Source organism: Sminthopsis crassicaudata, chromosome 5 (genome assembly GCF_048593235.1).
Source record: "Sminthopsis crassicaudata isolate SCR6 chromosome 5, ASM4859323v1, whole genome shotgun sequence".
NCBI lineage: Eukaryota > Metazoa > Chordata > Mammalia > Dasyuromorphia > Dasyuridae > Sminthopsis > Sminthopsis crassicaudata.
The window spans coordinates 252,847,868-252,871,193 of NC_133621.1; the positions used below are offsets into that span (position 1 = coordinate 252,847,868).

The 23,326-nt window shown below is 33.5% G+C and overlaps 1 protein-coding gene across 1 annotated transcript in view; it reads left to right on the forward strand.

The window, feature by feature from the left end:
* NAV3 (neuron navigator 3) overlaps window positions 1-23,326 on the forward strand; it is a 490,821-nt gene that overhangs the window by 272,185 nt on the left and 195,310 nt on the right. The window contains 2 exon segments of the mRNA XM_074270837.1: window positions 2,916-3,024; window positions 5,337-5,720. Of these exon segments, the coding sequence (XP_074126938.1) occupies window positions 2,916-3,024; window positions 5,337-5,720 (493 nt within the window).

A 23,326-nucleotide genomic window follows, 5' to 3' on the forward strand; every position in this document is an offset into this window, starting at 1 on the left:
AATAAACAAAAAAGAAACCCATACCTATGCAGGCTTTATTCTTTTTTTTTTTTTAATAGTTTTTATGTACCAGATACATGCATGGGTAATGTTACAACATTAACAATTGACAAATCTTTTGTTCTAATATTTTCCCCCCTTCCCCCCACCCCAGATGGCAGATTGACCAATACATGTTAAATATGTTAAAGTATAAATTAAATACAATATATGTATATATGTCCAAACAGTTATTTTGCTGTACAAAAAGAATCGGACTTTGAAATAGTGTACAATTAACCTGTGAAGGAAATCAGAAATGCAGACAGACAAAAACAGAGGAACTGGGAATTCTATGTAGTGGTTAGTAATCATCTCCCAGTGTTCTTTCCCTGGGTGTAGCTGGTTCAGTTCATTACTGCTCAGTTGGAACTGATTTGGTTCATCTCATTGTTGAAGAGGGCCACGTCTATCAGAATTGATCATCATATAGTGTTTTTGTTGAAGTATACAACGATCTTCTGGTCCTGCTCATTTCACTCAGCATCAGTTCATATAAGTCTCTCCGGGCCTTTCTGAAATCATCCTGTTGGTCATTTCTTACAGAACAATAACATTCCATAATATTCATATGCCACAATTTATTCAGTCATTCTCCAATTGATGGGCATCCACTCAGTTTCCAGTTTCTGTGTAGGCTTTATTTTTAAGCCCAAGCTTAAAAAATAAAAACTCTCTTCTCTCTTGCCTTATTTTATTTTTTTTTCTTTTTCCCAGTAGATCATATTTTTCCCAATTACATTTAAAGATAATTTTTAACTTTCATTTTTAAAATAAAATTTTGAATTCCAAATATTCGCTTTTCTTCCCATCCAGCCAAATCTCCCACAATGATAAACAATTTGGTATAGATTATATACATATCTTATTTTCTTCATTTTTTTTTTGATGAGGCAATTAGGGTTAAGTGACTTGCCCAGGGTCACACAGCTAGGAAGTATTAGGTGTCTCAGGCCATATTTGAACTCAGTTTCTCCTGACTTTTGTGCTTGGTGCTCTATCTACTACACCACCTCACTGCACCAATTACCATTTTTTTAAAATGTCAAAGATGTAGTAATTACCTTTCTCCCATTAAATAATCAGATAAGTTTGTCAGTGTTTTAAGGTTGGAAAAGCAGTTTATATATGCTATCTCATTTGATCCTCACAATCTCTTATTATCCCCATCTTAAAGATAAGGAAACTGAAATAGAGGTAGAGGGACTTACTCAGCTTTACACAAGTAGTATATGTTTGAGGCAGGATTCAAATCCAGTCTTTCTGATTTCATACCCAGTGGTCCTGTGGTTTTGCAACTTGAGCACATGGTTCTCTTACATATTCTCCATACATATTTCTTTCAAATTAAATGTTACATTACAAAGATTCGTAACTTGGAATTGAATTGTTAGAGGCATACATACATATATACAGAGGATCTTAACTATGGTCTGCAAAATCAAACAATCTACCTGCCTATATTTCTTTTTCTCTTTCTCTTCTGTCTCTCCTTTCTTCCTTTGCTTTTTTCTTTTCCCTCCTCCCTTTTCCTCTCTCCCTTCATGAACAATTAAATCTTGGATATGGTTAACTGAGAGAAAATTGAAGAAATGATAAAAATTAATTCCTGAGTCAGGGAGGGAGATGGCACTGATAGAGATCAGTTTAACTGCATGGTCCCACCGTCCACCATCTTGGAGGTTGTCCATTCAAAAATCCAAGTTATGTCATACTCTGAGGTTTACCCTCTGTTGGGGTCTTAGGCAGCCTCACTTTGCCATGCCCTGTTAGAAATCCCAGTCTTGTCCCTGAGGCTAAATTTTTTTCTATAAAATCTACTTATGGGCCATTCCATAGCTGCCACCTTCCTTTAGGTCAGCCCACTATTGCACTCTGGCTCATGGTATCTTTCCTTTTACTCCTCTCCCATACCACATATCTCCCTTAATTCCACTATGCTTCTCAGCCCCACTTCTCCTTGCAGCTAGCTAAGTCTTTTAGGGTGCTTAATCTGTTTCAGGATTTAGCCTGCTGGCTAAGGACATGCTCCAACCTCGTGGGGTGTTCTCCTACTAGACAAAAAGTTCCACTGAGGAACTTATCTTTCATATACTCTCCCAACTCTATTTCATATTTGCCATTCTTGTTATCTATAGTAGCTCTTCATTTTGTCTTAAGCCTATTCCCCTAACTAAATCTACCATTTGCCAAAAAAAAAAAAAAAAAAAAATGGCCATTGTGAATTCTTTGTATGACCAAACCCTAACTTTTAGTGCCTGACATTATCTGGTGTTTATATCACCCACATGACCTTCTTTCCTTCCTCCCTTCTCTCCTTCCTTCTTGCACAGTGCCTTGCTCATGGGAGATCCTACATTTATTAAGTGCTTAGTCCGAGCATTTATTAAGTACTTAGTAGGTACCACACTATGTGGTTTTTATTGCCCAAAGCTAAAGTCACTAGAAAATACTAGAAAAAAATTCATTTCTGATAGGCTATTACTAATATAATTAAGATCCAAATTGCTTTAGATTGTTAAATTTTGTTCATGACCATGTTACCTTAGATGGCAATCACAAATCATGAGGTCATCAAATAATCTAACTTTATAGTTCTAGTTATATGTAATATTCTTGTAGCGAAAAAGCATATTTATGAGCAAAATGTGTTCTTCTGCTATTAACTGTATACAAATGAATACCTTTGCTGTTATTACATTTTATTTTCATTCATGTTTAATTTAGCCTCTGGCTTACAACATACTATTGTTTTGATTTCCTTTTTTCTTTGTTTAATTTTCACAAAAAGGATCAGATCAAAAAGATAAATGTGTGTCTCTGAGAAGGGTATTATGTTATTGGTAGAGATCTTAACTTAATTTTTTTTCCCTTAGGGGAAGACCCAGAAACAAGAAGAATGAGAACAGTGAAAAACATAGCAGATCTGAGACAGAATCTAGAAGAGACAATGTCTAGTCTTCGGGGGACTCAGATAAGCCACAGGTTTTATTCAGTTCTAAAGTAAAAAAGAACAAAAAAATTTCCAGTTAACCACTTCAAAATTTTTTTCTTTGAAAATCTAATATGTTAAGATTAAATAAAATAGCAATTTATTTTATTAATGGAGAAAAATGAACAATATTGCAAGAATAACAATTTTGCTGCCTTTCATAAGACATTTTGCTATTGGAATGTAAAGGATTTTTGTTTTGTTGTATGGAAACTATCTCTACCAGCTCCCAGCCCTCTATTCACTATCATCATTTCCTCTATAAGACTTATAGTCTTTGAAAATTTAATTTTTAGATGAGGCAAATCTTTCATTTTGTCAACTATTTAGTATAGAATGTTGGGCTTAGAATTAAAATGACTCATCTTCCTGAATTTGAATCTGGTCTCAGATAACTAGCTATGTGACCTAGGCAAGTCACTTACCTTGTTTTTCTCAGTTTCTTCATCTGTTCAGTGATCAGGAAAAGACAATGGCAAACTACTTCACTAACTTTGCCAAGAAAACCCCAAATGGGATCACAGGGATTCAGACAGAAACAACTGGACAATATCTTTCATCGAAAGTTTTATATCCTAATGTTATTTCATATTTTTACCACACCATATTTTATTAATGTGAATATTTTCCACAAAACTCCAAACTCTATCATTTAATGGAACCTTAGGCCATTATGATGTATCAAGGTTTGTGAATAGAGAAAAAGCAGATACTTGTCCATTTAATACTTTATTAAAAAAAAAAAAAAGAAAAAAAGTTTACCTAGAAATACCATGAAAATGAGACTCAAGACAATACCTCAGGGAGACAGCCTGTGTTACATTCATATGGAAACATAGCATATTGGGTCAAGTGGGATTGATGACTTGGATGGTAAAAAGATATTTTTTTTATGTCCAAAGGACACTGACATTTGGTGAACTTTCTTTTTGTAATACAGGTTAGTAGGGAAGTCATAAAGGTAACTAAAGCTTTATCCTTTTGGATCAATCAAGTCTTAGAGATGGGTTTCCCATCTTATAAAATAAAAAATGGAAACTTAGAAAACAGTTTAGCTTACATGGTAAGGATCTTAGAAAGATTTCGTTTCACACTAACAGTTTGGGTCTGATTTTATCAGGTCTGATTCACTGTCTGATTTAGCCTACTTTAGAGTCATAAGAGGAACTTGAAAGAGTGAATCAATGTTTTCTTGGGACACTCATGAGGAAATCTCTGTTTAGAAGATAGGAAATTCATTCCTTTCTCTTTTAAACTGAGTATTTAAAACTATTATCACTTACATTATTCTAGATTTTAATATCTTATAATGGAAATGTCACACAGCAGAGTCATAAATAAGGGTGACACAATTGAGACTTTGGATGCATAAAGCTAAAAGAGAATGGCAAATTTATAAAACACACATCTATTGTTGTAAGCATGCCCAGGCCACTAACCTTGAATATGGAATTTTTATTATTGCTCCAGATGTAAATTTAATTACTTAAAATGTTGGAAGATGATTATCCATGCATTACAGACTTTCAGAATATATTTGACTGCATTTCCAATTTCTGTCTAACTCTTATATGAATGTCTCATCCCATTTATTTTCTGGAGAATCTCACCTGTTGCTAGCATCATCTTTAATAAATCTTTAGAGCACCAGTTTCATTGGTTACAGCTAATATGGATTGCTACATATAATATTTGTCACTTGTTGAATAGTTTAAGATCTTAGGGGGAAAGTAATAGCATAATGTTGAATCCAGGAAGAAATAAAGATTTTCTGTGGAAAGGGAGAACTAAAGTAATTTATCATCTATGCCTTTCTTCCCTAGTTGTTGTATTTGGATTTAAAATCTAAAAAATTAACTAATAAATATGATTTTAACATCTCACCTTACCTATCTACAATCAGTGTATTCTTAAACAAGTTCTCAACTACCTTAGACCACTTTTTTCACCAGGTGAAATGCTCTTGAATATCTCTTCCAACCCTGAATCAATGATGCTATGATTGCCACTTAAGTCCTATAGCAAGCTCATTGATTAGATGTATCTCTTGCCTGAGCCATTCTAGTCTCAGTTCAGAAAAACTCATCACCAGCTTGTCCACAAGATACTAAAATTTTTAGCCAAAGACCTCTGCCATTTTATCATGGAGCTACAGTCTATTTTGATTAGAGGGAGTACCCCCCAAAGCCTTTTCAAGTTGAAGTCTTAGGGTTGAAGAAGTGTTTTAATTTTTATACTCTTATTGCAAACTTTTGACTATTTCCCTCCCCCAATAACCCACAATTTACTCTTTTCCTCTGGTCAGCACTCTGGAGACAACATTTGACAGCACTGTGACAACTGAAGTCAATGGGAGAAGCATACCAAGTCTGACAAGCCGTTCCACACCAGTGACCTGGAGACTAGGTCAAGCTAGTCCTCGTCTCCAAGCAGGGGATGCCCCGTCATTGGGAGGTGGCTATCCTAGGAGTAGCACCAGTCGCTTTATCCATACTGACCCCTCCAGGTTCATGTATACCACACCTCTACGTCGTGCTGCTGTTTCTCGTCTTGGAAACATATCCCAGATTGATATGAATGAGAAAGGAAGTAATGATCTGGACATTACTTCTGATATAGATGTTGGTGGTTATATGAGTGATGGTGACATCCTTGGGAAGAGCCTCAGAAGTGATGACATCAATAGTGGGTAAGCTGCATTGATCTTGATAAAAATTTGTATGGAAAAGTATCCTGAATTTATTTATGCAAAAATGATAATGAATTTTAGTGTATGCAATAGTTGTCAATATAAGAATCTTTTGGTAGCTACTTCCTAGCTCTCAATATATATTTATAATGATCTTATAAGTTTGAGTCTTACAATTTACTCATGAAAGGACTCTATTAAAAATCTAATAAAATTTTCATGCATTTTATGATCTGTGCTAATTCATGTTACTTGAACTATGACCTTTAATTCTTCACCCCCATCCCGTTTCTAATCTTCTTATCGTATTTAAGTGACAGATTTTTTGTAATGGTGGACATGGGAAGGAGACAAGAGGAGTTGCTGAGCTGTGTGATTTCTTCTTTGTTGGCATGTCAGAATCTGTCTGTTATTGTCTTCTGCAACAGATACTATGGAGAATTATTCAATTGGGAACCTAAAATTTGACTTGAAGGAACATCCTTTGACATTAGAATGTGTCAGTCTATTTATTCTCTCTTGATGTTGATGTATTTTGCTCTTCATTACTAAATGTTTTTTTCCTATTATTTAACTATTAAATTATTATTCAGAGATTTTAGAAATTTTCAGTGTAGCCATTAGCATACCAGTCAGAAATATGTATTTGAGTCAGAAGTTGAGGCTCAGTTAACCATGAATTAAAGTTCAGCAGAAGCACTGGGGTGGGAATGACCCTACACACAAACATAGTTCATCAGTCATACTTAGAAAAATAGTATTCTACTGGCCTTCAAAAATCTGCTCCCCATTAGGAGAAATACAAAAACAGAGGGATATTTATCCACGATAATGTTTCTTTATATCAACTGATGTTGAAAATAATCTAATTTCTATAAAGATCTAATTTTACCATAGTTTTCTGAGGCCTTGACTATCCTTTAAAATACAGATATTTTCATTACAAGAGATATATGACAATTTTTCTCTTATGAACCCTTGTGATTACTCCATGTTTCCATTATTAATAGATAAAAAACTTGGAGGATATTGCACAAGTTCTCTGATCCTGTGTCAATTTCTCATAATAGATTACTAATATTATTAATTTAATTATATGCAATAAATGATAATTTTTAGATATAGCTGGAAGTCACAGACCTGTGATTTATTAGTTTAGAAAGTATCTTGTGGAGAGCTTCCTATAATAATGGGAATCATAGTTCTATGTATTTTATTGTATGTTTTTTTAATTAATGTTTTTATTTATAAAATATATGCATGGATAATTTTAAAAAATTATTATAGCTTTTTATTTACAAGATGCATGGGTAATTTTTCAGCATTGACAACTGCAAAATCTTTTGTTCCAATTTTTCTTCTCCTCCCTTCTACCCCCCCCCCCCAGATGGCAGGCACACTAATACATGTTAAATACGTTAAAGTATAAGTGAAATACAACATATGTATACATGTCCATACAGTTATTTTGCTGCACAAAAAAAATAAGACTTTGAAATAGTGTACAATTAACCTGTGAAGGAAATCAAAAATGCAGGTGGACAAAAATAGAGGGATTGGGAATTCTATGTAGTGGTTCACAGTCATCTCCCAGAGTTCTTTCCCTGGGTGTAGCTGATTCAGTTCATTACTGCTCTATTGGAACTGATTTGGTTCATTTCATTGTTGAAGAGAGCTATGTCCATCAAAACTGATAATCATATAGTATTGTTGTTGAAGTATATAATGATCTCTTGGCCTTGCCCATTTCACTCAGCATCAGTCCATGTAAGCCTCTCTAGGCCTTTCTGAAACCATCCTGCTAATAATTTCTTACAGAACAATAATATTCCATAATATTCATATACCACAATTTATTCAGCTATTCTCTAGTTAACGGGCATCCACTCAGTTTCCAGTTTCTGGTCACTACAAAGAGGGCTGCCACAAACATTCTTGCACATACAGGTCTCTTTCACTTCTTTAAGGTCTCTTTGGGATATAACCTCTGTAGAGACATTGCTGGATCAAAGGGTATGCACAGTTTGATAACTTTTTGAGCATAGTTCCAAATCTATCTCCAGAGTGGCTGGATATATTCACAATTCCACCACCAATGTATCATTGTCGCATGGGTAATTTTTCAACACTGACCCTTGCAAAGCCTTCTGTTCCAAATTATCCCCTTCTTCCCCCCCACCCCTCCCTTAGATGGCAGGTAGTCCAATACATGTTAAATATGTTGAATATATGTTAAATCCAATATATGTGTATATATATGTATATATACATATATATTTTTATACAGTTATATTGCTACACAAGAAAAATGGGATCAAGAAGGAAAAAAAACTGAGAAAGAAAACAAAATGCAAGCAAACAACAGCTTTTGCAGATGAGATTGGTTTGAATAATCTCATTATTGAAGAGAGCCATGTCCATTGGAATTATCATCATATTGTTTTGTTGTTACACTGTATAATGATCTGGTTCTGCTCATTTCAATTAGCATCAGTTCATGTAAGTCTTTCCAGCCCTCTCTAAAATCATCTTGCTGGTTGTTTCTTACAGAACAATAATATTCCATAACATTCATATATCATAACTTATTCATCCAATTGATGGTCATCCATTCAATTTCCAGTTTCTAGTTACTACAAAAAGGGCTGGCACAAACTTTTTTCCCATGTGGTTCCTTTCCCTCCTTTAAGATCTCTTTGGGATATAAGCCCAGTAGAAACATTGCTGGGTCAAAAAGGGTATGGGCAGTTTGATAGCTTTTTGAGCATAGTTCCAAATTGCTCTCCTGTGTGGCTGGATGTATTCACAATTCCACCAACAATGTATTAGTGTCCCGGTTTTCCCACATCCCCTCCAACATTCCTTAGGTAGTATTGTCATCTTTATTATATTCGTTCAACCTATGCAAGATCACTTGATATTTTTCCAATCGTTTAGATCTGACTGACTTTATTTGTGTGGAAAGTGTTTTGTAGTTTTGCTTATATAGTTCCTGATTTTCCTTTGGCAGATAGATTGCCAAATATTTTATCCTATCAACAGTTACTTTAAATGAAATTTCTCATTAGGGTTACAAAACAGTTCACAGTCTGATAGATTATGTGACTATCAGAACGCTTAATGTGGGTAGTGCTGTATGTTGTCTCTGCCTTGTTCTGGCATAAAGGACATCCAGGTTATTAAAATGACCTCACACTCCTGCTATTTGAGTTAAAGAAGACCAGACATGGTCAGAGAGGATGTGGCCAGTCTCTGGTAAAGTGTAGTTGGGAATGAGAAGATGGAAGAAGATACAGAATGCATTTTTCTAATTCATTGCTTGCCAGTTCATTCATTGTGCCATTGTTGGCAAATGGAGAAAAGGACCCCATGTCTCAGTCCAAGGATTAGAAAGTGGAAATAAAAGTTAAAGAAAACTCTCATAATACATTTATGGTATTTTCATCAAATTAGAAAATGAGACATGGAAAAGTGGGTTGCAATTCATAAAATATATAAACTACCATATTAAATATTCTTGTTTAGTTTATAAAATTTTCTTTTACCTTTTAAAGAACAAAATACAAGTATCTGAAGATAACCTAGTTTTAATTTTTTGATATGATTAACTTCTCTCCATTGAGTTTTTGACTGGTTTTACTGAACTTGTGATTTTATCAGTTTAAGAAAGTGAGTGACAAATACTAGTTGACCAGTGCCTATTCCATCATTGCAGATTCTGGAATATCCTAATGATTTGACTTTAAAACATGCTTGGGGATAATAAAAGGTTGAATGAGCTGTCTAGACAGATCATGGTCCTAATATATTTCAGAGATCAAACATGAATCCAGTTCTTTCTGTCTCTTAGAAAAATTCTTTAACCACCAAAATTTACTACCTCTTTTATTGAATATATGGGAGTTAGCAAATAGATTGAATTTTCACATGTATCTTAGCTGATAGGCATAAAGAATTCAGATTTTTTGAAGCATGTAGAGGCTTATATAATTCTCATTTTAAAATTACTTTAAATGCTTGTGGGTGGTGTTCTGTAAGTAATTAGAAATTAGCTTTGGAAAGGCCTCTAAAACTTTTTGAAAAGACCTCTATTTATAGAAGAAAATTAAACACTAGAAAATTGGTGACAAAAAGTGCATATTGGGTAAAATGCTAACTAATTAGAAAGCACTACAATGAGTAGCAGCAGAGTGGAGAACATAATGGAAAATTTCAAAGTGTGTCCTGTATTCTAATCATTAAACAGTTTTTTAAAAAATTATTAATTAATATATTTAAACCAATCTTTATTATGTACAGTGCTTTGAAGTCAGGAAAATTTGGGCTCAAATTTTTCCTGACATTTTTAGCTAGCTATGTAACCTTGGGCAAGTCAGTATCCCGATTAGAGTTCTAGGGAATTCCCTTAGATCCTAAGTTAGAAAAAGATACCAAAATGTATTGATAGCAGTAATATCCACACCTGGAGTGTGTGGATAAACACTAAATAATAATAAAACAATAACAATAAAACCACTGGCCTAGTTTTTTTTTAACTCTGTTCCTACTAAGTGCAATTCACTATGCTATAGCAAATGATTGGAGATTTCTTTATTCTAAACTGCCTAGACCATATTTCTAGATGAAAGGAGACTCCCTAACTCCATTGTCAGAACAGAAGTTCTGACTTCTATAGTCTATAGTTACTTCAGTGAATGGTCAATATATCCTGATATATTTTAAATGTCAAGTGTTAGCCCATCAATGGGCTGAAACCAATAAGAATAAATATAAATTCTGATTGAATCCTTTTATTTACATCTATGGAAACAATAGGTTTTTGGGGTGTTTTTTTTTTTTTTTTTGGTTTTTTTGTTTTGTTTTGGTTTTGTTATTTTACAATTAAGCAGTCAGATGGTGTGTTTAGTTTGTTGGACTAGGATTCAGAAAGATTGGGATTCAAATCCTACTTATGCCATTTAAAAATCTCTGCTTCAGTTTGTTCATCTCTAAAGTGGGCATAAAAATAATCTCAGAGTTATTATAATGTGAAAATGAGTAACATTTATAAAGTATTTTGTAAACCTCTTTGTTACTTCAATTATCTGAAAATAGAAACTTCAGACTATATAGGCAAATTTGGGGGAATACAGTTTAATCTGATTTGTAAGAATCATTTTAATTCCTGTTTGACTTCTGAAGAGAGAGAATTTTTGAACTCTTAGCCCAGCATAGAGAACATTTTACAACATCTAGTACAATACATATGCCATTGTTAATAAAATGTGCCCCTGAAGATACCACACAAAATAATAATTATGCCATTCAAATATTTATGAAGAAATCCAGTGACTGAACTAACAGACTGACTAACATTATGGAAAAAGAAAATGGCCATTTTAGGAGGAAATGTGGAAAGATTGGGATACAATTTATTGTTGGTAATGTTGTGACAAGCCCAAATAGCATGGAGGAAAATTTGGAATAATGTCCAAAGATTGCTAAAACTATGTATATCCTTTGACCAGTAAGTCTGTATCCCAAAGGGAGCAAAGAAAAGGAAAAGGACTTATTTGAATAAAAATATCTTTTTGTGGTATCTAAGAACTAGAAATTGAAGGGATACTCATCAGTTGTGCAATGGCTGAACTAATTGTGGTATATGATTGTGATGGAATACTGTTGTGCTATAAGAAATGATGAGCAATTTTGGAAAAAACTTGGGAAGATTTATATGTACTTGTACAAAGTGAAGTGAATAAGACTGAAAAAACACTGTACACAGTAAAAGCAATATTGTAAAGATTATTGACTATGATTTAGTGTTTTGATCAATATAATGATCAAAGGTAATTTCAAAGGATAAATGCTATCCACTTCCAGAGAGAGAACTGATTAATTCTGAGTACATACTAAGGCATCGTAATGTTCTCTTCTCTAAATTATTATCGTTCTCTAGGAGCAGATCTCTTGGGGAGCTTCTGGAGGCAGCTTTCAGTTCAGTTCAGTTTCAATAATCACCTCTAATGCAGCCAGGAGTTAAAGTCCAAATCCTTTATTATCTCTTGCAAAATCTTATCTTCTTTACTTGGGGCTCACCTAGTTTTCTGGAGGCCTTCCTCTCTCCTTGGTTCCTGAGAGCTCTTGCTGCAGTTCTTTGTCTCTGCCAACTTCAGTCTCTTGTCTTCCTAATGTCTCCAACCAGCACAAAAGTGGAGATGGGAATGAATCTTGACTCTGAATCTCCTGGAGCTTCTAGTGGGCTTGTCCTTTTATATGCTCTTTTAAAGGTGAGAACTCTTAAAGGTGTGAAAGGTGTAAACTCTGAACTAGAGAACTGTTAAGTACCATGCTAAATTAGACAACTGACTTAGCACCTTGTAAGAATCCTAACAAGGCATACTTATTTTTTTAACTGTATTTTTCTTAATGTCTGTGTGTGTATGTGTGTGCATGGACACACATGTTTTGAAACATGGCTAATGTGAAAATATGTTTTGTGTGATTTGTATGTTTAATTGATATTATATTATATGTCTTTTCAAGGGCTAGGGGGATAGTGAGAAGGAAATAAGAAGTTAGAACTCAAAATTTATTTATTTTAGTAGAAATTTATTTTAAATAATAACTTCTTATTTTCAAAATATATACAAAGATCATTATCATCATTTATCCTTGCAAAATCTTGCTATAAATTTTTCTCCCTCCCTTTTCTCAACCCCCTTCCCTAGACAACAAGTAATCCAATACATTTTAAATGCATAATTCTATACATATATCCACATTTATCATTGGTTTTATTGTTATCTACTTCTTCTTTGCTTTTTTTTTTTTCTAACCAGGGAATCACTGAGCTTTTCTTTTTTCGTAAATCAGATCAAAAAAGAAAGAAAAAAAAGCAAACAAAAAGGTTAAAATACTGTCTTGTAATCCACGTTCAATCACCATAGTCCTCTCTCTGGATGCAGATGACTCTCTCCATTACAAGTATTTTAGAATTGGTCTGAATCATTTCATTGTTCAAAAGAGATAACTACACCATAGTTGATTATCACACAATCTTGTTGCCACTATGTACAATGATTTCTTGGTTTTACCCCTTCATTTAGCATCAGTTCATGTAAGTCCCTCCAGGCTTTTCTGAAATAACCCTGCTGATCAATTCTTAGAGCAATTATATTCTATAACATATATATATACCATAACTTATTCAGCCATTCCCCATCTGATGGGCATCCATTCATTTTCAGTTCCTTGCCACTTCAAAAAGGATTGTTGCAAACATTTTTGTACATGTGGGTCCTTTCCCCTTTTTGTGATCTCTTTGGGATATAAAACCCAGTAGAGACACTGCTGGATTAAAAGGTATGTGCGGTTTGATAGTCCTTTGGGCTTAGCTTCAAATTACTTTCCAGAATGGCTGGATCAGTTCACAGCTCCACCAATAGAACTCAAAATTAATAAAAAATGATGGATAAAAAATTTTATATATAATAAGGAAATATATAATGCTGTAACTATATCTATATTATATACATATATATATATATATGTATACATAAGTATCTATGTATGTATATGAAAAAAGAAAAGCTCAGTGATTCCCTGATTAGGGGGGAAAAAAAAACAACAGGAGTAGATAACAATAAAATCCATGGCCTCAGGATCTACACAGGAATGAGGAGATTGTGTATTGTATTAAGATGAATTATATAGTTTAACAGGATATTCATATCCATAGGTATTCCTTTATTTTAATTTACTAAGAAGTGACATGACTGAAATATAACAACAGAAATGTACATGTAATTTCAAAGCCATAGTATAAAGAAGAGTTTATGTAGAATAAAATTATCTATGTATATTAGAACAACTAGAATCTAAGAATATTTGAAAGAATTATGCTAGGTGAGTTCATATGGTATAATATTTTTTTTGGTCTACTAAAGCAAAAAATATATATCTTAGGATGAAAATAATCATATCAAAATTAAATTATATCTTCTTATGGTTATTAATATTTAAAGTATATAAACATGTTACATATGTATTTACATAGGTAGAAATTATTGAAATATATTGTATAAAGATTTTAAATTTATTTTTTTAATTCTTATATCAATTAATTCCGTTGACTCACTTGGTCCATGTTAAAGGTATATATTATTGTATAAGGAAACCACTAAACTAGATCACAATAGCTGCATGTGAATGAAGATTAATGAAGAAAGAAACAGTATATTACTGATTCCAGATCTGGGTTATCCACAGATATGATAACATGTCATTACTGATTTTATGTAAATTATTGATACTTCCTCCCAAGAATGAATGGAAAATGAGCAAAAACAAATTTCTCTTAACTCAATTAGATACTTCCCTCTAGCTTAACAGATATAATAAAGTTAAAAGTCTTCCTTTTTTCTCCCATCCCTCCCACACCCCTGAGATTTATTCATACAATTTTGAATCTACATAATTATAGTCTTTGTCTATACACCTCATCTGTCAACAAAGGACCTGAAAAGAGATTTTGTCTGGAGCCTTGTTAAAATGCAGATGTGCCTTTCTTGAGTGTAGCAATACTTTTAAAATTAACTTATTTAATATTTTCCCCCAGTTACACTTAAAACATTTTTTACATTTGTGTTTTTAAATCTTTTGACTCCCAGAATTTTTCCCTTATCCCCACACCCAGGCCCTATTAAGGAACCACATGTAAACGCATGCAAAGTATTTCCTTAGATGTTATGTTGTGAAAGACAACATAGATTACCTACCCTTAAGGGAAGGAAGGGGAAAGGGAGGAACCTTAAGAAAAAGAGAGAGAGAGAGAGAGAGAATATGCTTTAATCTATACTCAGACACAATCAATTTCTTCTCTGAGTATGAGTAGGTTTTTTAATCATAAGCCCTTCAGAATAGTCTGAATCATTGTACTTCTGAGAATAGTAGAGTCATTTACAGCTGATCATCCCAATACATCTCTATTAAAATTTGTACACAGTATATTTCATTCTACTTGAGTTCATGGAGGACTTTCCAGATTTTTCTGAGAGCATCCTGCTCATCATTTCCCTCAGACCAACAATATTGCATCATAATCATACTTCATTCACCAATGTCCAATTGATGAGTATATCTTCAAATTCCTTTATTTATTTATTTATTTATTTTGTCCTGAGAAGAGAGCTCCTTTTATATTCCTTCTAAAACAAAAATAAAAACAAAACCTCTTTTGGGTTGAATTCCTAGTAGTGGTATTGTTAGGTCAAAGGATATGCATGAATTTATAGTCCTTTAAGCATAAATCATAACTTTTATCATTTATCAATTAGGGCATGGTATTTATTGTTTTATAAATTTGACTCAGTTCCTCTATATTTGAGAAATAGACCTTATCAGAGAAACTAACTTCAATAACCATTGCTAACTGTATTCCTTCTCTCCAATTTATTCTAATCTCTCTCTCCTTTTGATGCTATTTGAGTGATCTAGATTCCTGGTGATCTAGAGGTTAGTGGCTATAAGGCTTTAAATCGGTCGCAAGAGTTAGGAATGAAAAAATTTCATTTATTCCCAAAATATAATTGCAAAATTAAAGCTTATTGTTAGATAGAAATCAGTTTACCAAGAGATTGACTTCTATAGTGGCAGATCTATGGAAATGGAGTTTTTGCACTGAGAATGCAGTTCTCAGTGGACAAAAGATCCTGGCAATAAAGAGAGCTGCCAAGGTCCATCTGCAAAAGACCTTAGTTGATGGAAGCTTTTTTTTTTTTTAAATTGAGTGTCTTGGTGGAGGTTGGGACAGCCTGAGCAGATCAGAACCAGTAAGGGCTGGGGCAGCCCAAGCAAATCAGACCTAGTGGGGACTGGGACAGCCTGGATCTCCTGTTGGAATTCAAAGGGATGCTTTTTGACCAGGATTTGTAATTGAATCAAAGGCCTTGCAAGGCATCCTGGAAAGATCTTATCTAGGGAGTGTAAAGGTCCTGTAGCCTCTAAATTATAATCCTTCTCTTGGAGGAGGTTTCTTTTCTGTAAAATCTTTTCCTCTGTGAGCAGGTTTCTTGGGAAGCTTCTGGAGCCTCCAGCCAGAGCAAAGATAGAATCTTGACTCCTCTTCTTCCTGAATCCTGGCTCTGAATCTCCTCGAGCTTCCCTGAAGTTCTCCGGGGAAGTCTTGTTCTTCTCCCAGTCTAGACTCTCCTTCCAGACTGCCGTCTAAACTCAATCTCCCAGCATATACTGACTCCTTGCCTGACTGCCCTCCTCTTTTATCCTAGCAGAGAATGGGCTAGTGAGAACTCCCAGGCTCTTGTGGGAACTCCTACAGCCAATGAACTTGCTCCCTTTAAAGGAGAAAACTCCTTCAAATGTGTAAACTCTTTTTCAGAACTCTAAAGTTGTAAACTCCTCTAAAGGTGTGAACTAAAGGTGTGAACTCAGAGCTAGAGAATTGTTAAGTACTAGGCTAAATTAGACAACCGAGTTAACCTGGAATTCCTAACAAGGGAGAATTATGCCTTCCCCAGGAATGGGCTGAGAAACTGAAAGGAATAACAGATCAATTGGAAATACAGTTTCTTAAAGGGACCACAACCCCCTTCACTTTCACCTTATTCCTCCACAAAGATGTTTTGCTACTGAACACACCCTCCCCAAAAATGCTTTCTTTTTTATCTCCCTCCCCCCTTCCCACATCCCATTCTTCTCCTATATTCCTGCAGATTAAGATAGATTTCTAAACTGATATTAAGGGTGGATGTTATTTCCTCTTTTAAGCAATTCTAATGAATGTAAAGTTCATTCTTTCACCTTCTCCTGCCTCCTTTCTCCTCTACTATAAAAGCTTTTTTCTTGCTTCTTTTCTTTTTTTTTCTTTTTTATTGTTGTTATTATTATTATTATAGCTTTTTTATTTACAAAACATATACATGGGTAATTTTTCAACATTGACCCTTGCAAAACCTTCTGTTCCTATTTTTCCCCTTCTTCCCCCCACTCCCTGCCCTAGATGGCAGGTAGTTCAATACATGTTAAATATGTTAAATATATGTTAAATAATATGTGTAATATATATTTATACAATGATATTTGTTGCACAAGAGAAATCAGATCTAGAAAGAAGATTAAAAAAAACATTAGAAGGAAAACTAAAATGCAAGCAAACAATAAAAGAAAGAGTGGAATGCTATGTTGAGGTCAACACTCATTTCTCATAATTCTCTCTCTGGGTGTAGCTGATTCTCTTCATTACTGAACAATTGGAACTAGTTTGAATCATCTCATTGTTGACGAGAGCCTCGAGCCCATCAGAATTGAACATTATATAGTCTTGTTGTTGAAGTGTATAATGCTCTCCTTGTTCTGCTCATTTCTCTTAGCTTCAGTTCATGTAAATCTCCCCAGGCCTTTCTGAAATTATCCTGCTGGTCATTTCTTATAAAGCAATAATATTTGATAAACATTCATATACCATAACTTATTCAGCCATTCTCCAATTGATGAGCATTCACTGAGTTTCCAGTTTCTTGCCACTATATAAAGGGCTGCCACAAACATTTTTGCACATATGATTCCTTTTCCCACCTTTAAGATCTCTTTGGGATATAAGCCCAGTAGTAACACTGCTGGATCAAAGGGTATGAACAGTTTGATAACTTTTTGAGCAGAGTTCCAAATTGGATCTGTTCACAATTCCACCAACAATGTATCGGTGTCCCAGTTTTCCCACATCCTCTCCAACATTCAGCATTATCTTTTCCTGTCATCTTAGCCAATCTGAAATGTGTGTAGTGGTATCTCAGAGTTGTCTTAATTTGAATTTTCTGATCAATAATGATTTGGAGCACCTTTTCATATGACTACAAATAGTTTCAATTTCTTTATCTGAAAATTGTCTGTTCATATCCTTTATCAATTGGAGAATGGCTTGATTTCTTATAAATTTGAGGCAAATCTCTATATATTTTGGAAATGAGGGCTTTATCAGAACCTTTGAATGTAAAAAAAAAAAAAAATTTCCAGTTCATTGCTTCCCTTCTAATCTTGTCTGCATTAGTTTTGTTTATACAAAAACTTTTTAACTTAATATAATCAAATTTTTCTATTTTGTGATCAATAATGAGCTCTAGTTCTTTTTTGGTCACAGATTTTTCCTCCACAGATCTGAGAGGCAAACTATCCTATATTCTTCTAATTTGTTTATAATATCATTCTTTATGTCTAGATCATGAACCCATTTTGACCTTCTCTTAAGTATACGGTGTTAAGTGTAGATCAATGCCTAGTTTCTGCCATACTAGTTTCCAATTTTCCCAGCAGTTTTTGTCAAATAGTGAGTTCTTATCTAGGAAACAAAAAATCAGGTCTTCAGGCTTAATCAAGCAGATAGTAGTGGCCAAGCTAATAGACTAAATATCTATAAATGTCAAATGCTGATAAATGCCATCAGTTCAGGTTAAATAAATATGTTTATAGCTGGCCAAGGATCAAGTAAATATGGGCCTGCACATATTATACAGGTAATAGGGAAAAACAGAAATAATAAAAATAAAATACAGAAAAAGAATCCATATACTCCTGTAAGTTCTTCACCTTCTCTTTCTATTCCACACATGATTACCTGCTTTTCCTGAGTCCTGTATTTGAAAATCAGATTTTTGTATCCAGAGTTGGTCTTTTCATCATGAATGCTTGAAAATCCTCTATTTCATTGAATCTTTTCACCTGAAAGATTCTACTCAGTTTCACTGGGGAGGTGATTCTTGGTTGTAATCTTAACTCCATTGCTCTCTAGAGTATCATATTTCAAACCCTCTGAACATTTAATGTAGATGCTGATAAATCTTATGTTATATTGAGTATGACTCCACTATACTCGAATTGTTTCTTTCTGGATGCTTGTGATATTTTCTTCATGAGCTGGAAGTTCTGTAATTTGGTTATAATATTTTTGGGAGTTTTCATTCTGGAATTTCTTTTAGGAATCAGTGGATTCATTTAATTTCTATTTTACCCTGTTGTGATAGAATATCAGTACAGTTTTCCTTGATAATTTCTTAAAAGATGATGCCAAATCTCTTTCTTTGATAATGACTTTCAGGTAGACCAATAATTTTTTAAAATTATTCTTCTGGATCGATTTTCCAGGTCAGTTATTTTTTGCAGTGAGATATTTCATGTTTTTTATATTTTATTTTATTTCCTTTTTTAAAATTTTGTTTTATTATATTTGATTTCTCATTAAGTCATTAGCTTCCATTTGTTCAATTCTAATTTTTAAGGAATTATTTTCCCTAGTGAGCTTTTGTACTTCCTTTCTCACTTGGTCAATTTTTCTTTTTAAAATAATTTTCTTTTGCACCACTCTCAATTCTCTTCCTAATTTTTCCTCTATCTTACTTTATTTTAAAAATCCCTTTTGAGCTCTTCCATAACCTGAGACTAATTCTGATTTTTTTGGAGTCTTTGGATATAGGAGCTGTTATTGTCTTCTGTGTGTGTTTTAATATTTCTTGTCATCATAATAATTTTCTATAATCAGAAATTTTATTGCTGTCTGCTAATTTTCCTAGTCTATTACTCAGCTTTTAGTTCCTTGTTAAAGTAGTTTTCAGAGAGTTTCTGTTTTCAGTGGAGAGGTCACTTCATGAGTTTTGTGCAGTTGTTTTCAGAGATCCTTCTACAGACCTGACCACAAGCATTTTTTCTGCCCTGTACTAGGAGTTCCCCTGCCCTACTATGGCTGTAAGATAGTGTGTTAAAGCAATAGAGTCCTTCCTCGATGCCATAAAGAGATGACTTGTGAGGCCTCAGGAAGCTCCCAGTGCCACTACTACCTTCACCAACTCTTAATTTGCTGGTTTTCCAAGGTCCTCACACTCAACTGACAAACTTTTTCTGTCAACCTTCCAAGTCATTTTTGATGTCTTTGGGCTAGAAACTTCCAGTGTTGCTGCTGATTCAGAAGTCCTGCTTTGTTGACATTGAGGCTGAGGCTGGGATCCTGGTTACACTGGCACAATGTGCATTAGGATTGTTCTGGACTCCTACCCTGGTGCCATAGAGCTTTCCTACTGTCCTAAATTGTCTCCAGATGGAAAATGTTCTATTCTGTCTTTTTGTGTGTTCTGATGCTATAAAATTTGTTTAAAGTTAATATTTAAAGGAATCCCTTGTCCAGAAGGAACTTTAGAGATCATCTATTCTAGTAATATTTATTAGAAATATTCTTATTTTTCTTGAGTCACTTTATTCTTGACCAACTCTTTATAACCCGATTTGTGATTTTCTTGACAAAGAAAGTGGAGTGGTTTTCCATGTCCTTCTCTAACTCATTTTTTTGGTGAGGAAACTAAGCAAACAGAATTAAGTGTTTTGGCTGGATTTGCATTCAGAAAGATTGGTCTTCATGACTCCAGACCCAGGCTATACTTACTCATGGAGACGAGTTCAAACAGGGCCTCAGATACTTACTAGCTGTTTGATTATCAGTCACTTAATCTCTGTTTGCCTTAATCCCTTGGAGAAGGAAATCATTCTAGTCTTTGCTTCTCCCTGAAAAAAAAAAAAAAAAATGTGTGTGTACATATATATACATATATATATATATACATATATATATATATATACATATATATATATATATATATATATATATATATATATATATATACATATACATATATGTAACACATGATGGAACAAGCTGCAAGAAATATCCTAGCAATAATGCTTAATGTATATATGTGTGTGTATGTGTGCACGCATGCACATGTGCAATGGACACCTTTGACAATCTATTGAAGTCTATGAAATCTCTTTTAAAAGAATGATTTTAAATGCATAAAATAAAATATGTAGGTATCACAGAGGAAACCATTTATATTGAAATATTATCATTAACCCAATAACAATGTTCATGAACCCTGCATTATGCACTCAATAACAAGTCCAATCTTCTATTTTTACAGATAATGAAACTGACCTTTAAAATGGTAAAGTAATTTTCTGGAAACTAGGAAAATCATTCAGTCCAGATCCTTGGCTAATGTTTTTTCCTCACATTATCTTTGAAAAATATGTTCATACATGTGTCATAACCTCACTCCCCAAATAGAATGGAATTTTTGGAGAAGTGGAATTTTTTGTTTTGTTTTGTGTTGCCTATTTATTTTTTTTGTTTTTTACGCTTTATATTCCTACTTCCTTGTATTTAGTAAACTTCTAAACATTTACTATATTGGATGGAAGTTTCTGGAAGCAGCTTGGGTTGGCCTATAAATGAAATTGATCAACAGTCCCCCTTTCCCCAGTTCAGCTATTCCTGTAGAAACTGTTGGCTTCATAAACACAAGACTTATACTAACTGTGCCATACATACATACATAGCATTTGAATATCCTAAACTGCTCCAAACTGCTCTAAAAACTCAATGAAACAGAAACACTGTCAAACACTTTCAGTCTGTAAATGTGTCTCCCCACAAAAATGTTCTTTTACCCTTGGAAACTTTTTTTTTTCAATGTGGAAAGGCCAAAAACAAATTGTGACCAAAACCATCAAGTCAGTGATTTTTGCAGATACACCCAGAGACCAAATGTTTAAAGTATGATGTTGTTCTTTTATATTCTAGAAATCTTTTCTGGTCAATTTTATCTGGAGCTGATTATGAAAGGAATTATCAGCGCTCTCATATTTACCTAAAGGAACTTTAAATAATGCTAATTTTTTCAGAAGATTTACAGCCAGGAAAGATGTTAGGATATAATGCCCTATGTTCATCACTTAGGAAACTGTAGTCTAGAGAAGTTATAATATTTTGCCAAAAGTCATTTTGGGTATGAATATTGGACATTGGGCATGAACATCAGATAGACCTAAGTTCAAATTATGCTTCAGAAACTGAGTAGTTGTGTTAAAATGGGAAAGTTATCTGGTTTTTTTTTTTCTTAGTCTTAGTTACTCAACAATAAAAATGGAAATACAGATGACATCTCTTTTTATAGGGGAAAGAAAGTACTATGTGACATAGGATTTGGAGACGTATTTCCACTCATTGAGGGAGATTGAAGGTGACTTCCAAGAAGAAAGAACATTTGACTTGGATTTTTATAGGTTAAGTAGGATTTCAACAAATTAAAATCTTTATTACTTTTTAAATTTTGATTGCTATAGGCACAATTTTAATAATTTGAAAATTAAAAATATATTAGCAGTTTGACAATTTCTCACAGATTAGTATCTTTCAAATTTTTTTCTTTCAATTCTCAACTTCTTTTTGAATACATTTTTATATAATGAAAATAAACTCTTAAATTTGTACTGATAACAAAAATATTTTAAGTTCAATAAGAAATTCTATTTTATCAAAATAAGAGAATATTGATCTTTGATGTGAATTGTCTTAAAATATACTATATATCTGATGATATTGACTTATGGCTTTGGTTATTCTCTTGAGACCAATGCTATGTGTTTTTATCATGAGTTCTATTTAACTAAAAATTTCAAAAAAACTGGAGTTTTCTTGATATTTTCTTGATTATTTCAAACTGTTTCTCCTGGCTAACCACCAAATTCCCCTATTGACACAGTTTGGCTGATTCTTTTGAAACTACAATGACATGCTTTTGGGGAATCATATTCTACTTTTCCATAATTCTTTTGGAAAAGATCCCTTGACAGAGAGATTATACAGGTTGTAGCATATTTTTACAAGAAATTATGTAAGTCATATCCCTTTAGACATTTAAACTTACAAAGAAGAAATGAGAATGAAGAACATAACATAAAGAAGTAACATACATGGACCCATACTTAACACCAAACACCAAGTTAAGATAAAAATGGGTTTAGGATTTAGAAGAACATAGCATAGTTTACCTCTCAGACTGGTGGGGGAGGAAGGCATTTGTGACCAAAGAAGAATTAGAGATCATTATTGATCACAAAATAGAAAGTTTTGATTATATCAAATTAAAAAGCCTTTGTACAAACAACACAAATGCAAACAAGATTAGAAAGGAAGCAACAAACTAGGAAAATGTTTTTACAATTAAAAGTTCTGATAAAGGCCTCATTTCCAAAATCTTAGAGATTTATAAGAAATTTATAAGAAATCAAACCATTCTCAAATTGATAAATGTTCAAAGCATATGAATAGACAATTTTCAGATGATGAAATCAAAACCATTTCCAGTCATATGAAAGTGTTCCAAATCACTATTGATTAGAGAAATGCAAATTAAGACGACTCTGAGATACCACTACACACCTGTCAGATTGGCTAAGATGACAGGAAAAAATAATGATGAATGTTAGAGGGGATTTGGGAAAACTGGGACACTGATGCATTGTTGGTGGAGTTATGAAAGAATCCAACCATTCTGGAGAGCAATTTGGAACTATGCCCAAAAAGTTATCAAACTGTATATACCCTTTGATCCAGCAGTGCTACTACTGGGCTTATATCCCAAGGAAATACTAAAGAACGGAAAGGGACCTGTATGTGCCAAAATGTTTGTGGCAGCCCTTTTTGTAGTGGCTAGAAACTGGAAGATGAATGGATGTCCATCATTGGAGAATAGTTGGGTAAATTATGGTACATGAATGTTATG